Genomic DNA, 22,406 nt, shown 5'->3' with positions numbered 1-22,406 from the left:
GGGTCCCCTGCCCAGGGCCGGAGGCTTTAGGCCTTGGCAGGGACGGAGCCAGCAATTGGAGGGAACTGGGGGGTCCCTGCCCAGTCCCTGAGGCTTTAGACCTTGGCAGGGGTGGAGCTGGAGATCGGAGGAGATAGGTGTGAACTACAGAGGAAACACCTTTTCTGACCACTCACTGGCTAAGCTCCCTGTATGCCACTGGTAATATTCTTAGTAACTTGGGTATAAGAATCCAAAAAGGTGATCTATGGCTTTTCCGCCACACTCCTGGAGAAAAAAACGAAGGTCTGCTGCTGGAGGGCTAAGAAATGTCATATCCTGCCCTAGCCGGTTTGGCTTAGTGGGTAATGTCTAGGCTTTCCGACCACAGGGTCTGGATTCGATTCTGATCAAGGGCATGTACCTAGGTTGCAGGCTCCTCCCTGGCTGGGGCCCAGGTCAGGGCTCATGCAGGAGGCAACCAATCAAAATGTTCCTCTCACTTTGATGTTTCTCTCTGTCTTTCCCTTTCTCTTCCACATTCTCTAAAAATCAATAGAAACATATCCTCAGGTGAGGATAAAAAGAAAGAAAGGAAGAAAGAAAGAAAGAAAGAAAGAAAGAAAGAAAGAAAGAAAGAAAGACAATAAGAAAGAAATGTCATATCCTATGAAAGACACATCTTGAAAATGCCTAAAGAAAGTTGTCATTTTTTCATGGTGAAGGGACCGGAGTCCATGTTGATGAACACACCTTGGTGGCTGTGGTGACTGGCAGTGGCTGCAGCAGCGGGGTGATGGGACTGGTGCCTTTCCCTGATCAGCCCGGTCGCCTCCCACAAAGGGACGTCAATAGGACATCCCCTGAGGGCTCCCAGTATGTGAGAGGGGGCAGGCTGGGCTGAGGGGACACCCCCCCCCCACAATGCACGAATTTCATGCACCGGGCCCCTAGTAATAATTATAATAGGAATCCCCATTTATGGGATGTTTATTATGTGACTAATACCACTGTACTAAGATTAATATTCCTGATAATATTTAATGTGTTCTACAACTCTATAGTATCTCTCTATTTCATAGATGAGGGAAATGAAGCTCAGAGAGGTTAAGCAACTCACCCAAAGTCACTAGGCTAGTTGGTGGCAATGACTGAATTTGAATACAGGACTGTCTGATTTCACTAGCATCTAACGGCTTTGATTTGAATCAGGCCCTGAAATCTGGCACTATTTAATAATATAATCATGCATGGCATTTTTATAAGTTATCACATGCACTATATTAATTTTGAGCCTCAGAATGATCATAGGGGGTGGACACAGAAGGTATTATTACCACTGTTTTATTGATGAGGACCCTGAGACTCAGACACTATAGGTCACTGGCTTTAAGGTGAGTGATGGGTATTTGTTGTTAATGTTGGCTTCTCCTCCAAACAGCCTTCCTTCCTAGTCTCCTAGGCACAGGGACCTCTCTTGGCTTTGGACTCCCATGCAGAGTTCTTTCTCCTTGTGTCTCAGGAAGCACTTCTGCCCTCTCCCATGTCAGAGTATTCACATTCAAGTCTCTTTTTTCCTGCTACAATAAACTTATCTGAGCAACCACAAGCACATCCTCCATATGTATCCTCAGTAAATACTTGATGAATAAGTGAATGAAAAATTGTGATTGTGGGTATGAAGAGGCCCAACTTTTTGTGGGACTCAAATGGAAACTTAGTTAACTCATCCTATAGCAGATGAACAGAGATGATACACTGCAAATGATTTTATAAAATAATAGTGTGAGAGGCAGCACACATGTTCAACTATATGATGGGCCATTCACTTGCTGGAACACCATATAGCCATTAAAAATCAGTACAAAGACTAATGGCATGGAGAATGTTCACTTTTTATCAGTTAGGAAAAAAGGTAGGTCACTAAACGTTTGTTTAATGTGATCTCACTTTATTTTTGGTGAGTATTACATGTACCCACACACTTAGAAAAAAGACTAAAAGGAAAGATAGGAAATGTTAACTGAGAATTTTTCTGGGAGGTAGAATTATGATAATGTCAACTTTTCTCCACAGAGTTCATGGTATTCTCCAAAATTTTCCCAATAATAAACACCTATTTCTTTGGGAAAAGGAAAACACCCCAATACATGTTAACTGAAAGTGATCGAAAAACAAAGCCTTACCCCTGGGATTGGTAAGTGTGGCTTCCGTGGCCTTCCCACCATCCCCGCAGCGGGTGTCATCAAAGGGGAGGCACTGGTCACCTGTCCCCGCGACGACCTCGGAGTTCTTGACGAGGTCCTTTACCACCGTGGTGGACTTGATCTTGAAGACCCGCCGGCTGTTGGTGTCGGAGAGGAAGACAGCCCCGCTCATGGGGTCTGTCGTCAGGTAGTATTTGTGTGCTGGACTGTGACTGGAAGACAAGGACATGCCAGTTGGTGAGCACCTTCTTCTTTCCTACCAGGTAGCCAGAGGCATACAACTTAAATCCAGGCAACAATATCATATGTGGATGATGTACCCATTTTGGGGAAGAGTTCCCCAATTTGTCTGACTTCAGATATGGTGGGTTTAACTCTCTCTTCTACCCAATTATTAATGCCAATGATTGCTAGGCCCAGCCTCAGTCCGTGCCATCCCCATATCAGGTGCTCAATACATGTTTTCTTAAAAGGATTATCCATGAGGCTTACCATAGAAGGCCTGTAAATTCAAGCCAGAAACACAAAAGAGCTTGACTTTAAAACCACTTAAAGGGTTGGACAGTGGGAGGGAAGAGATCAACCAAAGAACTTGTATGGACACAGACAATAGGGTGGTGGAGGCCTGGGGCAGGGGGCAGAGTGGGCTAGAAAGGGTCAATGGGGAAAAAAGGGGATATATGTAATACTTTCAACAATAAAGATTTAATAATAAAAAAAAGAATTGAACATACGAACTCTTCTTCCACAGAATTTTCACAGCAGCCATAACCCTTCCTGGGACTGACTGATAAGACCCTGCCAGATCTGACTCCCAGTCAGCATCCACATGGTTTTCACTTGACACACATGTTATACTTATCAGGAGCCCAGGAGTCTCCCTCTTGCAGGCAGATATAAATAAGTTGCAGGACTAGTTGTAATTGGCAGCAACATCCAATGGAAAATAAAACACAGGAGTGGTGCTCATGATGGTTCCACTCCTGGAGACCAGCCGTGAAGACCAGGCTGTGCTAACAGGAAAGTGAGGTCAGACCTTGGTGGCACCCAGGCATCGCAGAGACAAGGCACTGCCTCTGGGCACAGGGTAGGAAAATGCACCACTTGGAGTCGGCTCCACCTGGGTTCGAGGTCTAGCTCTGTTAGTTCCAGATTCTCAAACTTGAGCAAATTAGCTGGCCTCCTGAGCCTCAAGTTTTCTTCATCTACAGAACGGGGATGTTAACAGCTATCCAACCAGTATATTGTGAAAATTATATAAAATCATATGTGACAGATCTTTAGCATCATGGCACCTCATAGGTACTCCATATCAGAATTGTTGTTTGATGACTAGTAATCATATCTGTTTTTGCACTTGGAAAGGACTAGAGCAGTGGTCGCCAACCTTTCGTACCTCATGGACCACCAGTGGTCCACGGATCACCAGTTGGCGATTGCTGGACTAGAGCGTAGGTATTTCTTATTAAGCTTGACTTTTGCTATCACATGGTACTGCTTTACAATTTCATTGAAGTCTAGGCCACATTGGAGTTTGGGCTCGTAACTCCTGGGAAGCTGTTTCAGTTCCTATACACGGCCTGATAATCCTCAGGCTCTCAAACTGCATCTCAGTATTGATAGCATCCTCTAAGTCTCTGGAAAGTCTTTTAAGTCAAAGGTATCTGTCTATTCAGGCTGGATGGCCTGGCACTGACCAGGGGCATGTACTTCAGTTGCAGGCTCGGTCCCCAGCCCTGGTTGGGGTGTGTGTGGGAGGCAACTAATTGATGTGTCTCTTTCACATGGATGTTTTTCTCTCTTTCTCTGTCTCTCCCCTCCCACCTCCAAAAATCAATGGAAAAATATCCTTGGGTGAGGGTTAACAATAAATAAATAAATAAAGCCCAATAAATGGCAGCTGGGTCTCCATGAGAAACCTCCAGAATATTTATGTTATTGAATAATGGAAAAGCCAAGAATGGCAGACTTTTTAAAAAAAATATATTTTCTTTTTTTACAGAGAGGAAGGGAGAGGGATAGAGAATTAGAAACATCGATGAGAGAGAAACATCGATCAGCTGCCTCCTGCACACCTGCTACTGGGGATGTGCCCGCAACCAAGGTACATGCCCTTGACCGGAATCGAACCTGGGATCCTTCAGTCCACAGGCCGATGCTCTATCCACTGAGCCAAACCAGCTAGGGCAAGAATGGCAGACTTAATATTGTCCTGTCTGTTCTATCTCCTGGGGCAGTTAAGGACTCTGTTAGAATGAACAGAATATGTATAGCTCGGATTAATGGAGGTGAGTTCAAATGTACTTCTAAACAACAGGCTTCAAACATTCCTCCATGACCCTAGGGAAGAGATCTGAAGGAGATAAGGATCCGTGTTTCCTGATGGGGTCCAGGGAGGAAGATGCCCAAAGGATTGGTGTTCCTGGACTGCGCATGCCAGTGTGGTAGGCTTGGTGGCATATTGAGGCTGAAAAGGCCGAAGGCAGAGAAGAGACTGCTCTGCGGAGCACCCACGCAGGCTAAGAGCACCAGCCTGAGCCAAAGGCTATTCCTGGGAACAGTGGAGACAGTAATGGATAAAGAGGACAAGATTTTAGAATTTCTTTAATCCACTTCTGACATTTACTGATGGGGACATGAATGCCCAGAGGAAGAGGTTTGTCAATACCCAGGTGCCAGTGAGAATCAGAGCTAGAACCCAGGTTTTTTCACTCTGTTTTGACTTTAGAAAACCAAAAGGCAGGAGAAAAATCCTTTATTCCCTCCCACTCTGGTTCACTTTAGAAATAGTTCTTAGCACCTGAGAAAAACAATGAATTGAAAGAGGCCAGGAAACTGGCTTTGAAATCATACCATGGATCTATCTATCTATCAAAAGATAACTAAACATCAGAAACAAAAGACACTTAAACCACAACTCTCTCAATTAAAGATGCTGAGATTAAAAGCAGAAAAAGCCAGACACCCAGCCCACGGTCATATGATGAATGCATGGAAAAGCTGGACAAGCACCCTGGCCTCTTGACTCTTCCCAGCTAGGCCCCCCTACACCCCAGCTGTGTCCCAGGCAGTCACTGCCATTGAGTGAGGGTTTTAATGTTAAATGCTAGGTTTTCAATGAAGATCTTCATATGAAATGTACTTCTGTATTTACTATAAATCTGAACTTGAGGGCACATATCCATACATAGTTCAGTATTATCCATTCAAAGCTCACTGAAAATCTGGTTTAGATTTCAGTGTCAGGAAAAAATATTCCTCCTCTGAGAAGTGAACAGATTTTCCCATTTCTGATAATGAAAACCATGAAAATCATTGTGTTTCCCTGTTTATTCTGGCTGGCAGGAGGTTCAGAGTCTAATTTGATATATGGCCACATATATGTGTTTCCTCCTTTTTATTTTGTTCCCAAATTCTATTTAATTTACTATACTGCCTGTGTCTTTGGTTGTTAAGAGGATTGGAAGATTGAAGGATTGAATTCCTTTTTGGGAAAGATGGAGACATCATCATCATCATATAATTGTTATGATGATGTTAAAAATAAATGATTATTATTACTATCTAATACTAATATATTATTATTATTATTACCATTTCTGGAACTCCTCTCTGTGCCTGGCACAATGCTAGATACTTTACAAACATCATCTGTAACTCTTACAATAATCTCCATGGGAGATTTTATTAACCTCAAGTTAGAAGCTAAAGCCCAAAGAGATGAAGTAATTTTTTTCAAGGTCACACAAGGTCACTTTCAAGTTTTGTCATCTGTAAATTAGATATACCATGAGTACTTAATTCAAAGAATGTTTTGGGGATGAACTGCTTTACTCCATGTAAATCATTTAACCCTTCTCTGCTACACACTAAGAAGCTCTATATACATTTAACATTTATGATTATTACATTAATACTATAATCTCACTATATAGATATGCATATCATCATTATTGGATTTGGGATTGGTCTGCCTCTATCTACCATTCTAAGACTTTCTTTCATTCCACCTTAGCATTCCCCCCATGTGCCACTGTGGTCTGAGTCACGTGTGGGTGACTGAGAGCCCCTCTGCAGAGATGCCAGCCACAGCCCCATCTGCCCATGGAGACTTTCAAGTCACCCACACGTGTGTGAAGCTGGGGGACTCCGAGGTCACTGTCACCTGGGAGTCAGACGAGTGCTGCAGTGACCGGGGCCGATGGCAGGCAGACATTTCTCTCTGTTGGTCTGATGAGGCCCAATGCTGTCTGCTGTGGTGTCATTTGAGCCTACATGACAAGTCTACTCTGTGACAAAGTTCCTATTTGGGGATTGCTCTCTTCGGGTGGTCTATCGGACCTGGAAATCCTCCCCTGCTCTGTCCTTGCTGGCAAGCCTTCCAGGGGGCTACCTGGCACCCCAGCCATCAAGCCGAGGCACCAGGAATGCCGACAGAAGCACAGATCCGAGCCCTGTCTTCTTCCAGGGCCTTCGCCCGATCCAGATGTTATCAGGACTTCCCACTGTGACCATCCAAGTCACCCAACACAGTGAGGATGATGTCCTCCTTTATTCTAAGAATCGGCAGACTGCGGTGTTCAAATTACTATGCCCAGGTTAACATTTTCCCGATCACTGCAGTCTGACTACCAAAGAAGCGGCTGCACTTTGCAGGGATTAGAGGAGCGCAGGCTCTCACCACCTGTCCCCACCGTTATTAACGACTTCCTCTCATCGTAACCGATTACCCGCAATCAGTTCCAACCACACAGGGTTCATTTGCCATCGAGCCATCTGAAATTGACACATGCATCTTACAATACAACATGCAACAAGGCAGAGGAGAGACGGGAAAATTCTCCACTGGTTGGCTTACCTATGTCTGAAATCTTTATTTCTGACAGAAGACAGCAGAGCAGGGAATAGAAGAAAGAATGAGGTGTTAGCAGCAGGGTTAGAAGCATTATTAGCAGCCTGAAAACTTGACAGCAATGGTACAGTACAATACTATAATAAATAAAGACTTAGCAGCCATGACACTGATATATTTCATATGGGATATTACTTGTCAGTGAGCTCACTTACAAGCAGCTACATATCACGGAAGAGGCACGGTTCCACCTGCACCGCCACGGCTGACTTCGGGGAAGCGGATGAGGTTGACACATGCTGCTGCTTCCACCAGGGTTGATCAGTCCACCCCCACCCCCCCAGAGAGACACCCATTCCCGGAGATATAGGTGCTCACTGCTGTGTCTCTGCCCACGGGCCTTACCGAGAGTTATTAAAACCAGCAGAACCTGCTACAATGATCTTCATAATAGAATACAGAATGGGATATATGCTATAATTAGAAGGGAGACAGTAACACAGAGAAACAGACCGGGGTAAAAAGACTCCAAGAAAACTAAATCAAGATGACAATATATTGATCCATTTATCTTTCTAAATTTCATTGACTCCTCCCTTCCTTACCCACTGTCTTTCATGATCTCCCCGAAACAGTGGGAGGGAGGCAGGGAAAATGGGATCTCTTATTTGAAAGGTTGAAAATGGAGGCCTAGAGCTGGTCAGTGTTGCTCAGTGATTAGAGCCTCGGCCTGAGCACAGAATGGTCACTGGTTTGATTTTCAGTCAAGGGCATGTATCTGGATTGCGGTTTGATACCTTCCCCAGTAGCGGCATGTGCAGGAGGCAAATGATCGATGTGTCTCTCTCACATTGGTGTTTCTCTCTCTCTCTTCACCTCCCTCCCTTCCACTCTCTCTAAAAATCAATGGAAAAAATATCCTTGGGTGAGGATTAAGAAAAAGAAAAGAAAATGAAGGCCCAGAGAGGGTAAGTGTCTTCCCCAAAGTTGTACAGCTTGTCTGTCAAGGTGGACCGACCCTCTGTCCACAGCCCTTTCCATCACAGGACAGGAGGTGGGAAGACAATATTAGCAGTTGATTGAAGCAATTATACTCAAGGGTTCCCTCTTCCTTGGCAGATGCCTCTGCCAATCACACTCATAAAAGAGAGAAGAAAGGCAGAGAATACTCCATCAGTGGCCTGGTTCTCATTCAGCCTATTATCTGAGTTCCTATGAGCCCACAGAATATGAGCTTCTAATCCTTTTCATGCAAAGACCCTTTCCTTCCTGTCCCTGTGTGAGTGGGCAAATACCAACATTCTCCTCTCGGGGCTGCCATGCTGTTGGTCAGCCACGTGCACTGCAGAATGAGATTCTCAGCAGGCACGGACCTCCAGAGAGGACCTGAGCAAGGCATTAAGCCAGAGTGGCCTTCATGGGTCCAGGGGACCAATCTTTGGTGTGGCAGAGCTGCCCGATGGCCTTCTGGGTTTGCATCCACCATTTCAGAAGGTGGACCGTTGGTGGGTTTTTAAAATTCCACGGTCAACAGCATTAACTACCTCGTAGAACTCCTAACTGGATGAATAGTAGGGGCCTCACAAAAGCGAGATTGCTTTTCCCCTGGCCGCTCTGGAGGAAGGCTTTCCTGCCCAAGGGCTGTGCTGTTCACTTGGATCCCAGCCTGGGAGAAAGTGGCTGTGAAGAACTTGGTGCAGTGTCTCCTAAAAGGAGAGTGGGGCGCCCCTATCTGTAACCTCAGCTTCCGGTAACCCAAGAACCCACCCTAAGACAGTGCTGTGGTTGTAAGGAGATCTGGCTGAGGAAGGCATGGGGAAAAGCCACACCAGGCCCTTCCCCGCTCCGTAAGAACGGCTATGTTCCATCACATCTGGTCAGTCAGGATGGGGAAACAGAAGAGGCTGACTCGGCTGGCTCTGTGGCACCACAGAAGCAGACAGACCATGCCTGGTTTTAGTCCGAGGGCTTTAACTCAGTATTGAGCAGCTGAAAAAACTGCTCGTAACTGAATGAATGTTAAGTAACGGGGCAAAACTTGGTAACACCGACAGGGGGGGCTTGGCCAGGATGTCATCCCTTGCCCTCGTCAAAAGACTCATGTGATTGATTCCAATCAGTTTGGAAGCAGAAAGAAGATCCAAGGGTTTCCAAGGAGTTTAATTCTTGGTTGCCAGCAGCCTTCTACATCAACTGGACACCAAGGCTATCTCCCTGTCCTAAGAGAGGTTTGACATTGCAGTGCCCTGTGGGAATCAGTTTCTGCTTCCTCAGGGCCCTCGGCTCAGTTTAGCCTCTGAGCTGGGCAGTGAGAGGTCCCGGATTCTGACAGGTGAGGCGCTGCCCTGCTCCTTCTCTGGGCCTGGTGGGTAAGGCCAGCTGGGCCCATAGGATAACAAAGGGACATTAATAGGAACTGTGAGGAAGGCAGCACGTTATGTACCTCAACTCCAGGATGTTGGTGACGTTCCCGGAGGGGAAGATCCTTCGGATGTAGTTGAAATCTCCCACATAGAGGCTGCCGTCGGAGCCGCACGTCAGGGCCACGGGGGCCAGGAGCTTGTTGCCGTCAGCAAGGCCGTTGCAACTGGGGCAGGAGATGCTTCTCCGGCGCCCATTGCCCATGATGCTCCCGATGACGGGGGGCTGCTGAGACACAAACTGGTTCTCCCCATTCCCTTTGTGCAGGATGCCTGCGACGAGACAGAGAACAGAATCACCCTCGGAGCAGGGAGAGCCTCTCTTCTAAGTCTGACCACAGAGCTCCCGTGGTGGTGTAAGGAATGCAAGATCTCTGCCTGTCATTCCGGACATCTCCCAAGGCTGCCTGACCCCAGAATGAAACCCTGGACAGGCCATACTGCTCTACTGATGAGATCCTCACAACGACTCTGTAAGCTAACGAGGGGAAGGCCAAGTGGCGTACCTGAGGCCACACAGGTGATGGTAGAAGCTGGACCGGGCTCTCAGTCACTCAGCTCCACAGCCTCTCACATAGACTGAATTCATCTCCTACGCCTCCCTCTGGTCTCTCTTACAGCAGAAATCCTCTATCGCACGTGCCTGGTTTCCTCTCTTTAGGCTGATGCCATTTCATGTACAGGGACTGTGCTTATCTTTTCCCTTAATGTATCCCCAGTACCCAGCACAGAACTTGACACAGAGCAGGCACCAATAAATGTTTATAGAAATGCATGAGGGAGGCGGACTCACAGTCTCTTCTCACCAAGGTAGAGTCAAGAGAACTGGGTGTGTACCTCATTTTGCAACGAACAGGCCGATCCCAGCTCTTGTCGGTCTCTTCACTGCTCTAACTGCCCTTGGGCCTCAGTTTCCCCAGCAAAGAGAAGACATTGCCCTCGATGACCTGTAAGCGCCATCCCATCTCCCCACTGTTTCCCCTCAGGCCCAGATCACCTCTTGCTCCTGGATTATTGCCACAGCCGCCAAGCTGGACTCTGCCTCCTGCCTCACCCCTTCTGCACTGCAGCCTGAGCGAGTTTTGTTTGCTACGGTCAGAAGAATCTTTGCCCAGACTGTCACCTGTTAACTTTGTCCTTTGTTGAAGAGATACCTTTCATTTTTATGTAGTCTGAGCAATTATTTTTCTACTCGAATGTTTGTGCTTTTTTAGGGAATCTTTCTGAGATCATAAAGATATTCTATTAAAGTTAATGTGTTGTCTTTCTAATTTAGATCTTTAATCAAACTTTATTTTGTTTACTTTGTGTGAAGTATGAACTTAAGTTTGTTTTTCTCCATATATTGAGCCAATTTCCCAAATAAAAATTTCAAAAACCCTCCACTGATAGGTGATGCTCCCTTTATCATATACCAAGTTCCCATGTACACATGGTGTGTGGCAGAAACCTGCAGTTACCCATGGCATCCATCCTATCCCCCTTCCTTATTTCTGTTATAGAACCTGGTGCTTGGCAGGGCACAGACTCTCTGGGACTGCCTACAATCCCAGCCTGGTGTGTGGCTACACTTGGCAGATGACTGCGTTCTGGCCAATATTTGGAAGTGGAAGTGGCATGGCAGCTGCTGGGATGTGTCCTTACAGTGGAAAGGGCTTGCTCTTAGTCCTTTCCTCCTTCTTGCTGGCTGGAAAGTGGATGTGAAGTTTGGAGCGGAAGCAATCACCTTGGACCATGACCTTGGGGATGGAGGCTGGAGTAGGAAAGGAGCCTGCCAAGTGCTAAACCAGCCCTGGCACCTCTAGCTCCAGACTTTCAGGTGCGTGAGAAACACACTTGTAACCTGTTTGCAATTCTGTTATTTTGGCTTTTTTGTCACTCATGGCCAGACCTCGTCCTAGTGACTACTCACAGGTCAGGGTCTGGACTCCTTGTTTTGTCCCCTGGGAACTATTCATCTGTTCCTGTGCCAGCCCCACACAGTTTTAGATACAATGGCTCTCCTAGGATGGCTTAATCTCTGCTGTGTGTCTTTTTTTGTTTTTTATTTTGAAGATTGCCTTAGCTATTTACACATTTTTATTCTACCATAAACTTTAGAACGAATTTGTCAATTTCCCCCCAAAACATGCGGTGGCTTTGATAGGCATTCATGGTATCTACAGATTAGGACATCATTACCTAGTGAGTGGTCTCATCCCAGAACACAGAGTGAGTTACTGGAAATTCAGACCTGACTGTGGCACCTGATGCTTCACACCCTTCAGAGACTTGACATTTGCCTCTGGATGAACTTCAGCTGCCCAAGCCCCCAGCTTTGGCTTTTGCTCTTCCCTTCCTTTCACCTTTTGCTCAAACCACAGTGATCCTCCTCTCCAATTACTGTTGTTTCATGCTTCAGTGGGTTGGCACACCCTGTGCCCTCTCCCAGCTTGAGACAGGGCTAACCCTGCTGACGTCTGAGACTCGGTTCAGAAGTCCTCTCCAAAGACGTACCTTGCCGAACCACGAAGCTGAGTGACGTGTCCCTCTTCTATACCCCAGTGTCCTTGCTCCCTCTGTGATGGCACTGTCCATGGCACAGCATGGAAATTGCCTGGGAAGTGTTGGCCTCTGACCAGAGTAAATTCTTGAGGCCTTTCTATTCTGCTTCCCCAGAGCCCAGCAGTGACAAGCACAGAGCAGGGACCCCAGGAACACTCGTAGACTAATCCTTCAGACAGATGGATCCCATAGGAGCCGTGGAATCTGAAGTGTGTGTTTTGTCTCGCAGGGCATGAAGGACATCACACCAAGACTGGGCTCTGGGGATTTTATCCACCTACTCACCACTTTGGATGTTGAGGGCATGATGTTTGTCCAGGCTCCATCCTCCCAGCCGGGAAGCATCGATTTCATAGCCCTGCAGCACAGCTGTTCTTTTCTCCCACAGGATCAGATCGGGGCAGGATTCGTATTCATAACCCACAGAGACTGCAGACAACAAAAGGCACAGAATGCACAGTGAGCAAGGCCTCTTCTTTGGCTTTAGATCTACACTCAAGGCCCCTGCCTGTCTTTTGTAGAAAAGGAAAAACGATCACATTTCTAAGTGGAACCACATCTATATGCAGAACTAACACAAGGATGCTGGGCCTTAATATCCCTTTTTTGAAGAGTGATCGTATATTATTAGGAAAAATTAAATAAATGTATCAACTACTTTTTTTAAAAAGGACCCAAGTAAATGGATTCCAGGGAAAACTCCTTAGTATGGAAAACACTGCAGGCACAAAAGTCTTCACTGTAGAATTATTTTTCTTTCTTTTTTTGTTTTGTGGCATTATTTTTAATAGTGGAAAACTGGAAGTAACCTAAAGGTTCAAAAGGGGCTAGAGGTTGAGCAAACCCAAGTGTATGCCCTGGAGGAATATTATGCAGCCCCTGGAAATTAGGGTTATAAAGACCATGGGTGACACAGGAATAATGCTAAGTTGAAAAAACTAGTTATATATCACATTACATCTGTGTTAAGAAAAACCATACATCAAAAAAAAGTAGGTGTTAACAAGTGGTTGCATTTGCTTAGAAGAACATATAACTTTATTGCTATTTTGTCTACTTATCCAATTTTTATTAATGTGAATAGTATTACTTTAATAAAGAAAAACCCAAAATCATTTGTAATGAATTTATGAAATTCGTTTAGGAGCCCAGCTAGGGTACTTTGAAAGCTGGAAATGGCTTTGAGGTTTCAAAACTTGAAAATCCCTGGGTTTCACAAGTCACGGTCTCCTTCGGCCACTGGGATGCAGGGTCCCCACGGCAGGCTCCCCAAAGCTAGGTTTGTGAAAAGCTCAGTGACTGCTCCATGGAAAGGAACTGATCGAGGTGGGAATGCCATTTCTTCCAAGTACATTTTTGGGCAGACACTATTTTCCAGAGGACAATATCCTACCACATGCGCAAGACAGGAGTTAACAATTGGGCAGCCCCTAGAGGTTCTTTTACATACCATAAAGGATGGCTGGCCATCCATGGCAGGAGGGGCATATGGCTGTGAGTCCCTTACACAGGCATAATGCCTCCTACTGGTCATGTCAGGAGAGTGAACCTCAGTCCTTGAGGTCTCCCTGTGCAGACACTTCCCTTTTTAACTGGTAGTTGGGCACTGAGTGGGCTCATTTCATCTGAGGAGGCTGTAAGGCTTCATTGTTTCTGAAGAATCACAGAGGTAGTCTTCTTCACAGAAGGGATTGTGAACAGTGAGAGAGGGCGTCTTTGTTTCCTTGTGGGGTAGGGTAGATGCAAAACTATAGGAAAGATCTGGGATAAATCCAACTCCCTTCCTTCACTTCACCGTTCTGGGCTTCAGCTTCCTCATGAAGAATGTGGGGACAATTTAACACACGGGGGTGGGGGTGGGGTGGGGTGTGAGGATTAACTGAGATACCATTGTACAGGGGAGCACATTGCCCAGAGTAGATGCTCAACAGATATTCTCTTATTTCCTTCCTTCCTTCCTTCCTTCCTTCCTTCCTTCCTTCCTCCTTCCCTCCCTCCCTTCCTCCCTCCTTTCCTTCCTTCCTTCCTTCCTTCCTTCCTTCCTTCCTTCCTTCCTTCCTTCCTTCCTTCCTTCCTTCCTTCCTTCTTTCCTTCTCTCTGTCTCTGTCTCTCTCACTCTCTAGCATTATTCCTTCTCTGCATCCTCATTCTGCCTTTACCAAATCTGAAATTGGAGCAATGTTCGAGACGAGAAGGATTTCCTGGGCTATTACTCTAAGTCAGTATTTTTAACCTTTTTCATATTATGGCATACATAAAATAATTATAAAATTCTGTACACCAAAAAATATTTTCGCTGATCTGATAAAATATATAGGTATAATTTTGATTCATTCACACCAGATGGCTATTGTTGTGTTGGCTGTTGTCATTTTTTAATTTGACAATCTAAAGAAAAAGAGGTTAGTGCTCCTGACTAATCAGTATTGCATGTTTTAAAAATTCCGTGGCACACTGGTTGAATAATTGCTGCTCTAAGAGGATTAGCTCTCAAGGGTTAGAACTGCCAACAGTCCAGCTCTGAACCAATCCTGGGGTCCAGCTCTAATCGGAAAGTACACCCAGCCCCCAGAAACCAAGGTCTGGGTGGGGCTGGGACTCCAGGACACCTTCTGCTTCATCTTTAAATAAAAATGACAGCAATAACAACAATGAAGAGAAAACCTCTGTGATTGGAAATGAGGTAAAGAGGCCACAAAGCCTTTCTGAGGAAGGATCTTACTTCTCAATGAAACTGGAGAAACCCGGGAGCTACACACACACACACACACACACACACACACACACGTGTTAATTCTCACTCCAGGTTGCTTTCTCCATTGATTTTTTTAAAAGAGAGAGTGAAAGGGAGGGAGGGAGTGGGAGAGAAAGAGAGAAACATCGATGTGAGAGAGACACATTGATTGGTTGCCTCCCGCACATGCCTAGACCAGGGTCAGGGATCGACCTGCAACCCAGGTATATGCCCTTGACTGGGAATTGAACCCACAACTCTTCGGTGTCCAGGCTGGCACTCTAACCATGGAGCAACACCAGCCAGGGAAAGACACCCATATTTTTAATGGGCTAGTTCAGGCCTGATGGCTGTGGGGGCCACGGCAATGTCCACACAGCTCTATCTTGGTGGCACGAAACCTCTTTTACCCATCACAAACCACCACAGTGTTTTTGCAAGAGCCTTTTTGGTTTTTTGGTTTTGTAATTCTTTTTTTTTTTTTTTTTCAGTGGCCAAGTTTTCCACATTCAGGTCTTTGAGTACATTCTTTTAGGTCAGGGAGGGTCACTGAAAGGTCTTGATGGTCAACTAAGCCTCGGGTACTTCTGAGAAGAGGAAAGGAGTAAGAAGAAAAAGGACCACGTCCCCCCAAGTCTCTTGTCTCTCTTGAGGATGGTGTTGCGTCCTGTGGCTGGGAGACTTACCGAAGGCTTCTGAGAGCCCAAACACCTTCTGGTTGTAGACATCCGTCTTGTCCCAGATGAAATAGTAGGACAAGTCTGGGGCCGCGGCAAACCACTTCCTAAAGAGGCGGCCCTCCACCGCCACCATGAGGTGCACCTTCATGAGGTTGAAGGGGATGGTCGGATGGGTGAGGCTGACCCTCAGGACAGACTTGTAGCCTGGCGTACGGCTGCTCAAGTAACTCAGCCTCATCTTGCCGCCGGAGATGGCGATTTCCTCTTGCAAAGCCTAGAGACAGATCACAGTGAGTGACGGTCATGGGGTCACTGGTGCAGGGAAGATGGCCATGCCCCTTGTACTCTTGTTTCAGAGGCAGAGGGGAGAGCAGAGAGGAAGGAAGGGAGGAGGGAAGAGGAGTAGCAGGAACTAGAAGGGAGAGAAGAAAGAAGAGTGGAAAGCAGAATACAAAGAGGAGCGGGAGGAAGAGGGGGAAAGGGAAGAGAAGGAGAAGGTGGAGGAGAGAAAGAAGACCCTGGTTTGCAGGGTTGGCTCTCACAGGGCACAGCTCTGCCTCAATGAACTCCAGCTTCCTCCTCCATTCAACAACAATGACGATGCTCAGCTCACTGCATGTGAGGAACTCATAAGATCAGTGGTTCTCAACCTTTCTAATGCCGCGACCCTTTAATACAGTTCCTCATGTTGTGGTGACCCCCAACCATAAAATTATTTTCGTTGCTACTTCATAACTGTAATTTTGCTACTGTTATGAATCGTAATGTAAATATCTGTGTTTTCTGATGGTCTTAGGCGACCCTGCTAGCGGTTCTCAACCTGTGGGACAGGAGAACCGCTGCTGTAGAGCCTAAGACCATCAGATGCTCCAGCTCATCCACAGAAAGAGGTCGAAATGGCTGCATGGCACTGCCTGCTCCAGCGCTGTGCTGAACAGAGTGGCTCAATGGGTGGGATGGGCTCAGATCCACAGCGCAAAGTTGAAATGAATGCCGGGATTTCCAGGAGCATGGCAAAAGCAGAGCACTTTTATTAGCTTGATGCTCTGGGCTCTGTTTCAGGAAGGGGACATTAAATCAATCAAGGCTAACATAGCCATTGAAAGGAAAATGAATATTCCACTCCTGTGTTCAACTGGGCCTTCACAAAGAAACTCTTTCTGTCCATTTCATATAGGGGTGTGAACTCCCACCCGCACCCCATTCCCTCGACTACACAAAATTTTAGGGATTGGGCCTAAACCAAAAGCACTCTTCCTACATTTCAGCTTACAAGTTCTAGTTAAAGTGGGCTCCATACCCTAGGGGATCACAGGCAGGGTTCAAGGGCCATCCCGATGCTCTCACAGATATTTACTTTAAAATTTACATCTCCCAGTCCTTGCGAAGGCTCCCCAGTGATGGACTAGAAAAACCCAAGAGTTTTTTTTCATGTATGTCATCAACCTGATAATAAGCAAGGTATAAGGTTTGTGACCCAGCGGGGCTCTGAGAGACCCAGCGCAGGGAGCGTTGTAAGAAGGGTGGGACCTTTCACCTCATTTGTTCCAAAGTCCCTGCTCCTGGGGAAATGTCTAGCTGGAGTGGAACTGGGGCTGAGCAACAAATTACTCCTCTCCAGCAAGCCTTGTCTCCACTGACAGCCATTTCCTAAGAAAGGTCAGCTGGTAGTTGAGACAGGAGACAAGCGCTGAATCTCTGAAAAGGACTGAGGCTTCAACCTCGGGGTGCAATGAGAATTTCCAAACGGCTGTATTTTCTTCTTGTGGGCAGTGTCTGAAGCCACTCAACAGGACACACACACAGAGATGTGTTTGCCCAGCCAGGCATGAAATATACATTCAAAAAATGTAACAACCTTCCGCTCCATCAGCATGGGCAACCCACGAACATGCACGTAGCCAGAGCTCTCATTAGGCAGGAAGGAACATGGGGCTTCTCCCTGCCCTCGTCCCCCTTCCCTCTCCCTCTCCCCCAAAATCTCCTCCTCTCCAGGCCTTGTTTCTCTCATAAGAAACTGGGTGGGGATGGTGGAAAAGATTCAACTCTACACAGCTTTGTTGGGCAGAGAATCTATCTTGATTTCTATTAGATTAAAATGCATCTTTCCAAATTACTTCATTTTAATGATAATTAAGGAAAGCACTTGCACATATAGTTTTGAGCCAAAGCAATCCTTAATTGGCAAGAAGGCAGAGCATGTAAAATAATCTTAATAATAACAATAGTTAAAATTTATCGAGCACTTAGTAGGTGCCAGACATTGTGCTAGGCACCTCATTGATATTTTCTCATTTCATCTTTATTATGAGGCTCACTGTTGGGGATCCCTCTGTCTCACTTCGCTTGGTAGAACCTATCACCATAGATATTTTTAATAGAAATAATGAGAAGGGGGGATGCTGGAGCTTGGGGGAAAGGAAAGTGGAAGTGAACTGGATGGCAGAGTGGAAGAGGAGTAGGGGCTTTTCATAGGATGGAGGGTGCCAGGCAGTTGGATTCTGCATGGTGGGTTCTCTTTCTCTTTCCTCCTCCACTCCCCAAATAAAACAAAGGCATGGAGAAATGCAGTTAGGAAAGCTGGGTACCTGAATTTCCGGAACGATGGGGCCTTTCTCTGCACAGGAGCTGGCAAAGGATGTCAGTGGGGATGGAGACACAATAGGGTTGGGGCGGGCGAAGTTGCTCAGGTCGCAGCTGGGAATCTCATTCTCTTCATGCCGCATGATGATGGTCTCCATGACAAAGAAGCGGTCCCAAGGCAGCCAGAGGGTATGCTCCTGGGTGATGAAAGGTGCCCGCTCGAACCTCAGGATGATGGAGATGCCGCCATTTGTGACCAAGTCAAAGCTGTTTGGGAGGCGGGGGGGGGGGGGGTTGAGAAAAAGAGAAAAGGGGGGAGCAGGAAAAGCAGGAAACAGGAGATGATGATGAGGAGGAGGAAGATGAGCAGGAGGAATAAAAAGATGGAGAAAGCAGAAAAAATTACACCAAAGTGTCTGAGCACTTGTTGAGGAGACTTTAAAACCTAAAAGGCTTCACTGCAGACACAAACAGAAACAGATATTCCACAAAGTATTTTTAAAAAGTAGAGAATTTGCCAAAGCCAAATTAAACACTACTGTGGCGGAGAATGACTTGCCAAGACACAGGGCAGTGGCTGAGCCTCTGCTGTGGTGCTCCTGGTACTTAGGGCTCTTGAGCTGATGCTCAGTGAAAAGTCAGCAGAATAAAGTGGAACAAGACCTGCCCTGGCATTAGGAACCCTAAGTCTAGTTCTGCCTCTGCCATGAACTACTGTGTGATCTTGGGTAGGTCACTTAGCCTCTCTGATCCTCAATTCTTTCATCTATAGAATGTAAAGGTTCAAATGGACTCATCTTTGGTCACTACGATTCTATGACTCTACATCAGCTTCAGTTCTGATTATGATACATTACTCAGCACAGGCCTTTGGGATCACAAAAGAGCTAAGCAATCTTGAGACGCACAGTTAGAATCACAGTACACCAGAAGTGAATGGGGAACCAGAAGACTGAGTCTCAGCCTCCCAGTTGAGATGAGATCTCCATGACAGCATCATTGGGAGCCTTCAGTCATTGCCCTCTCCCAATCTGATGACAGTTAGTTTCTTCTACAAACTCACCATTGGGGAGACATTAGGTTCCTACCTGCACAGTTCCAGTGATAAGGAGCTTGCTATAGTCACAGGAGGACTATCTGATCTCTCACTAATTTTGATTGTCAAGATTTCTTTTTTTAATTGAGTCTGGGTCCCTCTCCTTATAACTCCTTAGCTCCTGGTCCTTATTCTACCTGCTGAGGTGACTTAAAACTAGTCTGTGCCTTCTGCCTTTGACCATCCTTCAGGAGTTGGAAACAGTGATTCTGTCTACCTGCTACCTCCAGGCTGGGGTGTCTTTTTGGACAGAGTCCTTTGTGCTATTACTTTTAGGATGCATTTTCAAGGCTTGCCCTCGTCTTGTTTTTTTTTTAGAAGGAGAACTCCTGCTAACTCCATACCCACTCAGCATTCTCGCTCCCTGCCCTGGGCTCCCATTGCACCACGTGCACTCCTCCTTACAGGCTGCATCATGCTGTCCTGGTATCACAACTTGAACTCTCTGGCCCAGGGACACTGATTCATCTCAGTCTTTCTGGAACCTAGCCCAGTGCTTGGTGATTGCAGTTTAGAGAATGAATGCATGAGTGATACTGTCAACATCTTCTGAACTGACTGTCCACCAAACACCTTAAGTTCCACCTTACTTTGGCTGTTATTGTAACTCAACCCAATGTTGACCTGTGTAGTGGGTTTTAGGACCTCTCCTTTATCCCTGGTAAATGTATCTTGTGGGATTGGTTTCATTGTTCCAGTTTACTCTTCCTTCCTCTAGAAGGAGAAAAAGATTTTTCATGGAATGTTCTGTCCTGTTGCCAAATCTTGGTAGGTGACACCCCCTGGATTCGGGTCCCCCCAAAAAGGTTCTCACTCACTTTGCCTCTTTCCCACTCAGCCATCCTAGGCCCACACTTGGGTAAAGACAGTTGAGCACCACCCTGCTTTGATAAGTCACGAGAAAGACCAGAGAAGGGGCTTGTTTTGAACTGAGGCTCTGGGTTTGGTTCTACAGCAGAATGTCAATGGTTGGGGGAGCACCCGGACTGAACAGCATCTGTACTTTGGCAGAACAGTTTTTAACCATCAAACAGAATTTTGGCCTGACTTACAAGCTCCCTTCATGAGAGGATGATCGTGGGGAGGGAGTGAAGACAAACATGAAAAGACATTCTTGTGGCTGTGAGCAAGCTGGGGGCAACTGACCTTGCCAAGAGCTTGGTGGAATTAGCTCTTGCCAAGAGCCAGGTCTCCAGAGGGAAACCTTCTAGTGGACACAGATTTGAACCTGACACCAAATGGGGGGGGGGCGGTTTTTAGGAGAAGCTCAAGCAGCTTTGGGACAGTCCAACCTCTGCTGCTCACTCCATAGGTGAGTTATGTCACCTGTCTGAGCTTCAATCTCTTCATGTAAAATGAAGTTAATGATCATAATCACTTGGCAGAGTTTTTAATTAGATAGATGGGATAATGGATGGGAAAAGCGCAGGCCCCATTCCCTGGGCCTCATGCTCTGTATAAATCCCATTTTTCAATTCAATGAGCTTGAACTGCTTCTCTTGTCTGCCACTCTTTTGAAATTTTTCTTCATGACTTGTATTTTTCATCTTTTTTAATGATCTTTTTGGCTAACTTCTCTGGTACTGTTTTCTGTTTATAAATTCTTGTTAAGACTGGAGGTCTCACATTTCAGTGTGGGGTGAGTGTATGAGAGTGTATGTATGTGTGTGTGTTTGTGCATGTGTGGGCCTAGGATGGACGAGGGCTTGCCTGGAGTATGAAGGTTACAAAGATGAGTTAGGCTTGGTCTCTGGAATTACATATGTACACTGTCATCTCCAACTATATCTATAGCCTTAGAGTTCCTCCTGGGGTCTGAGAGGTAAGAAAGAAAGGGAGGCAGGGAAGAGGGAGAGGAACATGGGCAAATGCTACTCATTCACATACAACAAAGAGAGATCTTCAGACACTTAGAGAATAGGCAGTGACTTTCCCATACATTATGAGGGTCTAAGTTGGGAAGAAAATTTAAGCCCCATAATGCACTGGTAAAAACTGCTCTGAAACCCAACCTATTAGTTGTTGCAACTCAGGCTACTGTGATGTAATTTAGCAGGCTGATATGGGAAAAATGGCTGATGCATACCTCTTAGGACCCCCTGCTCTCAAGGGGCAGTAGAGATTGCAGGGGGAGCACAAACAGGAGGGATCACAGCCTGGAGGCACGCTTTTTCCAAGGGCCACCAAACGTATGTTTTATGGACCCACCCTTACCAAGCACAGGGCAAAGGACTGACCATTTGCCATCTCATATGAATGATGGTCAAATTTCAGGATAAAAAATGAGCAGTCCCTATGGCTCCTTTTTGATGACTGCTTCATAGCAGGTAATAATGTAGTCAGTAGTCAGAATAACTGTTGCCTACTATGCTGGCATCTGCTGTTTCCATAAAGCAGGCAGCCCTGAGCTAGAAGGTAGTTCAGACAGCGCATGAGGAGGGAGATTCCTCCATGCTGTAGGGGAAGTCTGTGCTGAGGCCCTTGCTGGGATGGAACGTATGCAGGGCGGGGAGCCATGGCCTGGCCTGGCCAGGTTACCCGTGGTGACTGGCCACCAACCTCTTCCAGCGGGGCCTCTTCCCATTCCCAGGGAGTGAGAGGAAAGGGGAGGGCTCCCCGTGTCAAGCTTGCCAACCCGTTAAGAGGCACACATGTCTACAAACAGATGAGCCTCTGCTTCATTATCACCTCGGCCGGGACATGTTCACATCTGATATTGGATTAAAGAGGTGCTAAAATCAATCAGGCTGCAGCATCATTTCCAACCCAGAGTGAAAATCAACCTTATGGGCCCACACTTAGCCAGATGGACTGCCACCACCTGATTTTATTAAAAATAGAGGACTTGTCACCACCGACAGCCTAAATATTCCACTTTCCTTCTTCCCCTCCCCTTTTCTCTGAAACATTCTCATTGTTTGTACTGTAACCATTACAGACTCATCATTTAATAACTTGTAAATTTAATAAACAGCTAATACTTATTGCCTACTTACCATGTGCCAGACCCTGGAAATACAGCAATGAACCAGAGTGGGGCAGAGAGCTAAGATTGATCAGACACCTGCTGTGTTCAAGGTGCTTCCCCATCCATCATAGAATCTAATCCTTACAACCAATTTACGAGCTAAATAGTGGTAGGGCCATTTAACAGACAAAGAAGTTGAGACCCAGAATGGTGAGGAGATTTGTCTAAGAACACATAGCTAGCAAATGGGAATAACTTTACTCCATTCTGCTGATGGTTCTCCCAGGGACCCAAGGTCAGAGTTCTGTCCTCACTCGGTGGTTTCCACAGACCTAGGTGGTTG

At 46.2% G+C, this 22,406-nt stretch overlaps 1 protein-coding gene across 9 annotated transcripts in view; it reads right to left on the bottom strand.

Moving 5' to 3' along the window:
- The window catches only part of TENM4 (teneurin transmembrane protein 4), a 2,454,724-nt gene that overhangs the window by 52,189 nt on the left and 2,380,129 nt on the right, over positions 1-22,406 (bottom strand). For 7 of the 9 annotated variants that reach the window (XM_080687404.1, XM_080687408.1, XM_080687411.1 and 4 more), the window contains 6 exons: positions 18,005-18,266; positions 15,423-15,690; positions 12,288-12,431; positions 9,482-9,731; positions 7,045-7,065; positions 2,166-2,398 (listed from right to left, as the gene is read on the bottom strand). In XM_080687404.1, the coding sequence (XP_080543530.1) occupies positions 2,166-2,398; positions 7,045-7,065; positions 9,482-9,731; positions 12,288-12,431; positions 15,423-15,690; positions 18,005-18,266 (1,178 nt within the window). The remainder of the gene's footprint in view (positions 1-2,165; positions 2,399-7,044; positions 7,066-9,481; positions 9,732-12,287; positions 12,432-15,422; positions 15,691-18,004; positions 18,267-22,406) is intronic. The other 2 variants (XM_080687405.1, XM_080687407.1) reach the window with 1 other exon arrangement.

This window comes from Plecotus auritus (assembly GCF_963455305.1).
Source record: "Plecotus auritus genome assembly, chromosome: 9".
Classification (NCBI taxonomy): domain Eukaryota; kingdom Metazoa; phylum Chordata; class Mammalia; order Chiroptera; family Vespertilionidae; genus Plecotus; species Plecotus auritus.
The sequence above is the reverse complement of the archived record's forward strand: the minus strand, read 5'-3'. Positions and strand labels throughout refer to the sequence as shown.